The sequence below is a fragment of the Neolamprologus brichardi genome, chromosome 14 (genome assembly GCF_056152115.1).
Source record: "Neolamprologus brichardi isolate AB-2024 chromosome 14, ASM5615211v1, whole genome shotgun sequence".
Taxonomy (NCBI): domain Eukaryota; kingdom Metazoa; phylum Chordata; class Actinopteri; order Cichliformes; family Cichlidae; genus Neolamprologus; species Neolamprologus brichardi.
Window position 1 is genome coordinate 29,024,596 of NC_142117.1, and position 10,332 is coordinate 29,034,927.

The window sequence follows — 10,332 nt, forward strand, 5'->3', positions numbered from 1 at the left end:
ATAAAATGATATTTACCTGATGATTATATCTACAGGCTTCACAACCATGTCTGTTACTGTCCATCGGTAATTAAAACGGCACCTGTTTATGTTTATGGTGTGCCCATCGTCCACATTTCTCACTTTCATTGACTGATATGCTTCACGTTCACAGATACTCAATGTAAGAATGCTCACCTGCAAGAGTAGAAAAAAAGAAAACACTGTCTATAATCAACACCCTCTACACTGGCACATGTACTTGTAGCTTCATGTGTTCATGGGAACAATGAAGAGGAAACCATTTTTTGCCACTTTTGTGTAACAGTTTATCTTTCTAATCTATTGTGTTTGTGATGTCTTATTTATTTTAATGAGCTAGGTTGTTGTTCGTGTTTTGGCTGTTTTAACACATTCATTTGCCAACCTTCTGAAATAAATAACAACTAAGGATCACTAAACTAAAGTGATCATCTGTTTTCAACGTAATGTTCTGCTGGGAAGAAATCAAGTCACACTTGAAAATACCTTTAGACCATTTAGACCAATTTCTAAATAACCTTTTATAGCAGAAATTTCATTAAAAAAAAAATGCCACAATTGCTCCATGCACAATATTATCTTTGAGAGGTTCCAGTCAGGGCTGCATTAGTCTCAAATGCAATTCAGACACATAAAGTAAAAACTTCTTGTGAGCTCTATAAAGACTTGCCTTCCAGAGGGAACCAGTGTGAAAAGGTGGTGATTAGGATGAGAAGAGTACTCGATGATGTTTGTGGCCCAAACATCTGAATGTTGGCAGTCCTCTGTGATGTTATTGTGACTCTCTCCAGAGTCTCCTTGTGCAGCCTCAGTGCAGCTGGCATACCAAACCAGAATGCCATAGCCAAGTATTTCCACTGAGCTACAGTAGAAGGACACCAGCAGCTTTTCGGACAGGATGGCTTTCCTCAGTGTCCTCATGGATCAGAGCAGCCTCTGTGCCTTTTCATCAGAGAGGTTGTGATCAGAATCCACATGAGATACAACCAAGCAATTTCAGCTGTGTGTAGGAATTTCTGCTGCAGCTTTGATGCAGTATTTGACAAATTTGAGTGAAACTCTTATTTTTCAAATCTGAGGTTCTGTTTCTCTAAAGAACTTCTAACTCAATCAGCAGTTTATTTTTCTTTATGCTTACTCCCTATTGAGTATATAATTCAGAGACAGTGTATCTATTCATTATTTTTGTTGATGGCACCTAGATATAGCTAACTACCTATTTGGTATTTCATCTGACACTGAATATACACAGTTGTCGTAATGTGTCTCTTTGGGAAGTTCAGCACTGGATGTCAAATATGGTTCTCTGGCTCATCTCTAAAAATTCTTGTCAATAGACCCCAGCTCCTGGATATGCATATTCTCTGCTGGTTAAACCTGTTTCTATCCTACAAATGGAATCTGTTTGAATATTTAAAGACAGACAGGGTAATTTCAATACTTTTATCTCATCACGCCTCCATTAGTGTCACAACGTTTTTACTTGCCTTAACAAAAAAATAAATAAAGAAAATCTACTGAAATCCAAATCATTGCATTCCAATTTTACATGACTTATAATTTAGGCATGATCCCTGTTTTTACAACAGTATACTGGCCTTTGTTAAAATCAGTGTGAAGCATACCAACCACAATGATCTGCCTTTTCTAATAAATTATTTTCAAATGAAAACTCTGGAGTTCAAAAAACAAGTTTTACAAATTAAATAAACTTAGTGTAACTTTGATAAGAGTCGTAAAAAAAAGTTAATGTCCAGCTATCAAATTTCTGTATGGGACTAAAGTCAGAAAACCTAGTAAATATTAGCTTTTACATGTAGTATAGGTCTGTTTTATAATAGATATCTTGTTGTTACTGAGTGGTTAAACCAGTATATTTACAATAATAACCTGCCTATATGATGTTAGCCAACAGCAAGTTTAACATCAAAATTTATTTTTTTATAGAGTCAGTTAATGTTAACATACTCTTTGCAGAAACTATTTTTTTCCACTTCTGGGCAAACCTGGATTTTTCATACGTCACTTGCCCAGCCCTCCACTTTCATACCCAGCCAGCTTGGCCAACTTCATGGCTTCAGCTGCTTTTATATTTTTGAGCTTTTTTAAGACCCTCCTTTACCACCATGTACATATTAGTAATTTTCATCCACCATTTCCTCTTTCGGTCATATGGAGTGAAACTAGCGAGTGGTCCAGAAACACTCATTTCCTTTTGTGTTACACCAGCTGCTAGTATCGCCTCCTTTATAGCCTGGCTGTGTTCAACAGTGTGTTTTTGCCTCAAGTGGTGAAAAAGGTTTGTTTTTTCCTCCTTTACCTCTTTTTCCTTCTACTCTTTTATATCACTTAAAAAACACGAGTGACCATTTCTGTCTTATGCCTTTCCACTCTTCTCTGTTTGTGATCATATTTGGCCAACAGAGATTTTCATTCTCAAACTTTAATTGCTCAGCCAGTGAAAGCCATATGTTATGGTCCTAGCAGGGCCTCCTGAAACTAATCTTGTGTGGGTGTGGTGTTTTCTCCCGCCTCCTCCTCTCTTGCTCCACTTCTCTGTCTCTCTCTCACTCTTCTCTCTCCCCAGGACACAGCTGCTGTTTGTTGGCCTTGTTTACCACCTGGGCCCAGTCAGCAATCACCTCTCTGAGGTTATATAAGCTGGGTATGAGCTGGATGAGAGGAGGCAGATTTCTCTGGTGTTTCCTGTTCGTGTTTTAGGTGTCAAAAGCGGTCCTATTGTGTGATTGTCCTGCCTGTGGCGTGGAGTTGTAGGAGCAGTGGGGAGAGTAGCTGCTTCATGTGAGTAATGTGGGCTTGTGGCCCTCAACAGCAGCAGCAGTGGAACTTGCTGCTGCTAGTGACAGGGAGGGCTTGTGGGCCCCTGGAAGTACCTCCTCGTGGTGTGGATTTGTTGTGTTCTTTGTTGTTGCGACCTTTTTCTTTTTCTAGTGTTATTGGAAAAACGGCGTTGCTGGCTCTTTATGTTAAGATTATCTATAATAAAAACTATTTTATTTACTAAACACCTCTGTCTGTTTTCCTTTTATTCCATTCTGGACCCATTTGTTACCAGTCCCCACACACACCCCTAGACCTTCATCGTGGGAACGTAACACCATATAAATTGTGTTTGTTTGTTTTTTTGTTTTTTTCCCCCCCAACATTTGTAATTTGTTATATTTATACTCTGAGACAGAGCACATTACATTCACTAAAACATTAGCACCATAGAAATCACATCATTTCTGCAGATCAGCTACAAATTCATTCCTATAATATAAAGCATGGAATCCAAACTATGATTGGGTGATATTGAGGAACTCAAAAAACATTAAACCATCATCATCAGCAATTTGTATACAAGATAAATTTGGTACATGGACTCCTGCTGCCAAATTATGAACCTACCATCTGCAAACTTATTTTTTTACTTTCTTTCTGGTTTGCCCACTTTAGCTTGATATTGCTGTTCTTGGTAGTGATGGGTCGTTCGCGAACGAAATGGCTCTTAGAGCCGGCTCTTTGAAGTGAACGACGCGAGCCGGCTCCTTATTGGGAGCCGTGAGGTTTTTTTTTTCTTTCTCTCACCCTCTCTCTCGCCCTTTTTTCCGCTAAACTCGCACGCGCGGCCTGTACTTTGCGCTGGGCAGAGGGGGGAGGGGCGTTAGTTACACTCGCAGTAGCACAGGATCAGAGCGAGGGACAACGATGTCACATTAGAAAGGTATAGTAATCATCCACTATTTTCAGTTGCAGATGATAATAGATTCAGAAATCATGCAGGCCCATATGACAGAGAATGTGCATCTTCTTTTTGTTTTAATATTTTAATTTATATTTAATTGTGTTGTGGTTTGCAGTGTTTTGTGTTGTTTCACGTTAAATTTGTTTAAAAGGAAAAAGCTGAAATTTTAAATAGTTAAAAGTTTAAAATGTAAATAGTTGTTCTTTGTATTATATGATTTATTTATTACATTTTATGTGGAGTGAATAAATAAAGTATATTTATGGTGGCCCTTAGAGACAAAGCACGTACAAACTCCAAAACGCGTAAAAACTCCAAAACGCGTAAAAACTCCAAAACGCGTAAAAACTCAGACGCACTTACAAACCCCGAAGCATGTACAAACTCCAAAACACGTAAAAACTCAGAAGCACATACAAACTCCAAAACACGTAAAAACTAAGAAGCACGTACAAACTCAGAATCAAGTACAAAAGCCAACAGAAGTGCTCCAGGATGCTAGGGCGCAGTGTTGAGCTTTTGTTACCTAGTGGCTACACAAGCCAGGAAGTATCAACAACCGGATTTGGTGTGTGGTAGTAACAGGTAAATTTTTTTTTTTTTAAATTATTTGAATAAATATGAGTGCTTGTCTATAAATACACAAACAATACACACATGCTTTCAATTGTGTAATTTAAGTGATCTGGGTAGCTCTGTTTTGGAAGTTCAGTTCATGCTAGAAATGTGTTTTGGAGTGTGTACGTGCTTTTTGGAGTTTGTATATGCTTTAGAGTTTATACGTGCTTTGTCTCTAGGGGCCATATATAAACATATATAAATAAAACCACTTTTTTTACATTAGTAATTCCTTTTCTGCATAATTTTATATTATTGTTAATGATTAAATAATTAAAGCAACAAAACAACCTGAAGAGCCGGTTCGGAGCCGAAAGAGCCGGCTCTTTTTAGTGAGCCGAGCCGAAAGAGCCGGATCTCTAAAAAGAGCCGGAAATCCCATCACTAGTTCTTGGTGAGCAGGAATCCAAGAGCAGGAATTCTTCTGCTCTGGCCCATCATTGATTTGTTGGTTGATTTGTCCATTCTCAGCACAGCAGAGCTCTAAAGAGTGATTCAACATGGTACATGAAATAGAGTTTTTTAATTGGCTAATTATTGCAAAACCTGGAATGAACTCAACTGAACTAAATTTTGTGTGCAAACTGCTGAATGAACAATGAACTGCTCGTCCAGTCACTCACTGTCTCATGTGACCCTGACATAGTAGAAAAGAGTGATAAAAACAATCCTAACTCATAAATAGTATCACAAATCTAATCCCAAACAATGACACTTCTCGTGGTTAATAAATCTACTTTTTAGAAAATCTAGTTTTTCTTAAAGGTAAAGACACCAGCAAACATGTCACTTGCATTTTTTCACATCACCACTAGAGGTCCCTTAACTTCAAAAATGTAACTGTAGCTTGCAGTTTGGACAAATCACCTGTGGGCTCATTTCTGGAGGAAGACACCTTCAGCGTTAGGGTCCATTCACTATCTCAAGAATATGAACGCAGAGATATCTCTTGCTGTGTGTCACTGTCCTCACAAATTAGGTGTCATAAATCTAAAGTGTGCATTATAAAACGGGGTTGATAGGTGGGGCTCCCAGTTGTATGATAGTCTGGTTGAACTCAGTGAGTGAAACAGTCAGTGCTGGAAGAATCTACACTATAAGTGGATTCACAATGCTGCTCAGATCTGTTTTATTTCTCTTCACATCTTTTGTGAGTCTCGTCTCAGGGGCAGGTGTGAGTTTTATATTTCTTTGTTTTTTCATTTGTGTATAAGTTGCATGACATTGGATACTGCACGCAAAAAATGATAGATTTTATTTGCCTTCAGTAAACAATGTTGACTACAATACAACTGAAATATATAAAATCAAAAGTGTATTTATTGAAATAATTAATCATTAATATAAATGTGCTTGTGACCAATAGGGTCAATTTAATTCAAACAGATATCTAAAATTGTATTGAAAGTTTAGATAAAGATGAGATAGATTAGATAAAGTCACATGCGATTGTGATTGCAAATGCTCAAAAATTAATACCTCATAACCTACAGATGAATAATTCTTTTCGCTTTTAAAATATTCCAAACCTGATCTTTTAGATTTTTGCTACTATTCCCAACTTCAATGCAACCACACCTGCACAGGTAAACTTTAAAAAATATATTTAAAAAAATAAATAAAAATAAAACAAGCCAAATGAATGGTTAACCAAAGGAGGCATGTTAGTGGAGCTGTTTATATTCTTCTCCTCACAGGTCCAGAGCTGTGGGGACTGGTTTCACAAACCTGCAATGGTAGATCTCAGTCTCCAGTTAATATTGTCACAAGTAAAGTGCTACCAGATGAACGCCTGACTCCTTTTCACTTCACCGGTTATAAAGAGACTTTTTATGAGAGCCTCATAAATACTGGCCACAGTGGTATGTCTTAATTATTAATCCAAGTTTGTTTGAGAAATATAGTTTGACACTATGATTTTGATTTTGGCTGTAAAAATGTAACGCAACAACCCCATCTGTAGATAACATGGTTAGCAGTATAGGGAGGAGAAGGTGGTAAAATGGACAACAATAGCAACCAAGCGTCTCATGTAACAAAAATACCTCTTAAAATATGTCATGTGCAAAAGCTAAATATACCCACAATAACCTGTGAGATCTGATGAGCCACAAATGTTCATTTGCAATTGAAATAATGGGAGCATCCATGGAAGATTGTCTAATGGTTTTTATTTTTATTTTTTTATTCTGAATTTCAGTTCAGCTAAATTTGCCTTCCAGTATACAAATCAAAGAAGGAAATCTGGTTGATGAATACAAGACAATTCAGTTTCACCTGGGGCAAAGATGGAGGACTTGGTTCTAGCACACAATTGATGGAGAAACGTTTCCAATGGAGGTACAGTATGTCATAAATCAGTAGAAATATTTTGTGATTGACACTATATGTATTTAAGTAATTTTATGTATTGGATTCAAATAGATCCTAATTATTCTAATGCAGTGCTTTATTTTATCTGTAGATGCATATCGTCCATATAAAAGAAGAATATGACTTGTTAGCTGAGGCTTCAAAAGACAGTACAAGTGTGGCTGTTTTGGGATTTTTTTTTCAGGTACTTGGTAAACATCATTTCAAAAAAATGTCCAGCATCCAGTCCAAACCAGTAGTTTTACAGTAGCCACAAAAAAAAACAACCAACATTTGCAAAAGGCACATTTTAAAAAACCATACAGGTATAATGTTCCTATAATAAGGAAAAATAGACTAACCATTAAAAAAATGGCAGATTAAAAACAACAAAAAGAATAACAGCAAGAGTTAAAGCTTTTCTAATTATACTGCTCCCAAATGCAAATAATCTGCTGTATCTGATTATTTATTAAATACATGTGGACCCATCAGAAAACATTCCAGAGGACTGCCTTTGCCATCAGACTGAACAACCCTCCAGCTGCTGAATGATCACATGTCCTGTGTGGGATTATAATATTATTTTATGCCATGTTAGACCCCTAATTAAAGATTGTGAATTATTATGTAGTTTTAGTTAGCATTATTCTCCTGAATTAGAAGAAGGTGATAACTATTACATTTGTTAAACTGATTTGCATTACATTAGACTGCTGATTTATTGTGAATGAATGATATTGTTTTATGATGCATTATACTGCTGAGTTACAAGAAATACTGTTCGCAGAAAGTCATCGCCTTATTTGTCTGATTAGAAGAGAACAGAACATACCGGAGAGGTTTTCTGCCCCATCTCAGCAGGATCAGATAAACAGGGAGCCAAGGTCGTAGCTTGGGCGCCGTGTGAGAGAAAGAATGTGAATGTTAAGGCTTTTATGATTAGGTGGGGGCCACTAGAGGCTATAAGAGTTTGATCAGTGCTCCACCATTTTGAGATCTGATGCTGTCTGAGTACGGTGTCCATCTCCCACGCGTGTATTCATTAAATCATCGTTTGACTCAACCCGGCCGGACCAGTGTTGTTATTTTGGTTTTCCTCTTGTATCCATCCCCAATATTTGAATCTGGGACACCTGTATAATTTGAGCTTTAGTGTGTCTTTAAACCAAATTAGCTACTGTATGTTGTACTAATGTTGTTTTCTTAATTATAAATTGCTTTTGGTATGACGGTTAACATTTTATTCTTTCGTTTTAGGAGTCTGAGTCTGCAAATGAGAAGTATGATCATCTTATCAGTGCACTGAAATACATATCTCAACCTAGTAAGTTATATCTGCTGAAAAATCATAATAATCTTCTTTTCACCCTCCATATAGAGTCCTAAATATGTAGTTGATTACACTAGACTAAAGGGCATCTATTATTAGATAACACAATGTTATAAAACATCCACAACAACACAATAAAACTTTTTTGAAGATTTTTTGAGGATTAGTGATGATTGAAGTCTTTTCTGACTTTCTGACTTTATGTTCTTGTTAACATTTCATCAAACCAGAAACGAATGTAACGCTGGTGGGTGTCTCCCTGGACATGTTCATTCCTTCTGAAATTGACAGGACCAAGTACTTTCACTACAAGGGCTCCCTCACCGAACCTGACTGTGCTGAAGCTGTGGTCTGGACCCTGTTTGAAAGCACTATTCCTCTCAGCAGGAATCAGGTACCATTCCCTACATCGTACTGAATCTATGAAGAAGAAGATTGTAATGAGTTTATCCTTGAAATTTAATTTAGTGTAACACTAAGGCAACTTTTAATAACTTTTTCTTGGAAACTTTTTATAACCCCCAAATGACAATTGTAAATAGTTTCTGAATAAATTTATTTAAACTGGCTACATTTGACACTAATAAAGGTATAACCAGAATCAAAGACAAATATTAGACCAATATTAAATGTTATGGCAACCCGAGGTATTTGCTACAATAACTATAGCCACTAGATGGTAGTAGTTGGTCATTGTAAATTTGTTACAATGGAAACTTAATGTTAAAAATAACAAGAATAATTTCACACATACTTTATGGGTAAAAAAAAAAAAAAAAAAAAAAGCAGTGTATTTAAGTGCTAATGAGGCATATACTTTACCCAAGAAAGTATAGGGACATGAAAAGAGATCAGAGAAAAAGAATACAGGGCTTATATGTATATATGTATTCAACAACCCATTTAATGTAAAACAAGTGCACTTCTTTGTTTATTTCTGTACTGATCTCAAACAGTTATATGAAAAAAACTGCAGTTATAGTAGAACCAGAATAGTAAAGCAGCAAGTTAACTTTAGTGAGACACACCCTGTTGCCTAGCTATCATTGATAATAGCTGTATTAATTAGCAAAGCGTTCTATCATAGTATGCCCCTTGCATACTATTTTTAATAAAAGTACATGTTTAACTGTCTGTTTTAATTTTTTTTTGTTACAGCTCGCTACTTTCAACCAACTTCTGTTTTATGATGGACAGAAAATGGTCAACAACTACAGACCGGTACAGCCTTTGAATGGAAGAGAGGTGTATTACTCCAGTGGCCAACTAGCTTTGGTTAGCTCTGTGTAATTCACCAAGTCAGTGCTGCTATCCAGTGCAAGCTTTATTTAATTTAATCAATTTTTATGCACAAATACCCTTGTTTGTGACATCTGCTGATTTTCAAATAGAAGAAGAAAAAAATAATGTAGTGTATATTTAAAAGTAAAGGGTGTAAATTCAATAGATGCTTCAAAACAACATGTATTAAACACTACATGCATATTTGAATCATATGCAAGATTTTATCTACAACAAAATATGTTATTGACAGATAAGTAAATTAGTTACTTTTGGTTGTAAATGTTTCACAATGATGATCTCACTACAATTTACACACATTTTTGGGGGACATAGACTAAATGTTTAAGGATAGTTAGATTGCTTTCTTTGCACTGAATGGGACAACATATGATTTCATTGTGCTTTCAGCAGAATAGCAATAAAGAATTCTGATTCTGATTCACATATATTCACTTGTACTGATATAATATTTCTGATAAATATCATGATGCATTCTATTACATGCTTTCCTACTGTTCTGGAAACATCTAAACTCTGACTTAAAAGTGTCACATTTATTTAAAATACAGACATGTGTTAACACTATAATGTATACTATTAAGGTATGTTTTACCTATCAGTTCTTTGTCATTTGTCATTTGTCTTAATAAACCAATTTAACCACACACGACAAATAAACCCTTTTGAATGAACGGCCCTTGTGTCAGAACAGAAATACATTTCAACGTGCTGCTTCACAAGAGCAACGAACAGCAACAGTCGCCAAATTCAAAAAGTAAAATTAAACAGTCTGTTTGCTTATTTATGGTCTTTGTTAGATTTTTTACAGGAGATAAAGACTGAGCCAAGAGAGCTGAACCATGTGGCTACGTGCCACACATCCACATGAATGATTAGCTTTTGAAGAGGTGAAAAGCATCAATATTTTACCAAAACACTCAAAAATTATTTAGAATTTGTATAAATCATCATCAAT

At 36.0% G+C, this 10,332-nt stretch overlaps 1 protein-coding gene across 1 annotated transcript; it reads left to right on the top strand.

The window, feature by feature from the left end:
• The first annotated feature begins 2,830 nt into the window (after positions 1–2,830).
• Positions 2,831–9,362, top strand: ca4b (carbonic anhydrase 4b). Its single transcript, XM_087851669.1, is given in 7 exon segments — positions 2,831–2,924; positions 6,085–6,249; positions 6,588–6,727; positions 6,852–6,944; positions 8,000–8,066; positions 8,303–8,466; positions 9,231–9,362. Coding segments are annotated over 7 exon segments (855 nt in total).
• The last annotated feature ends 970 nt before the right edge of the window (positions 9,363–10,332 follow it).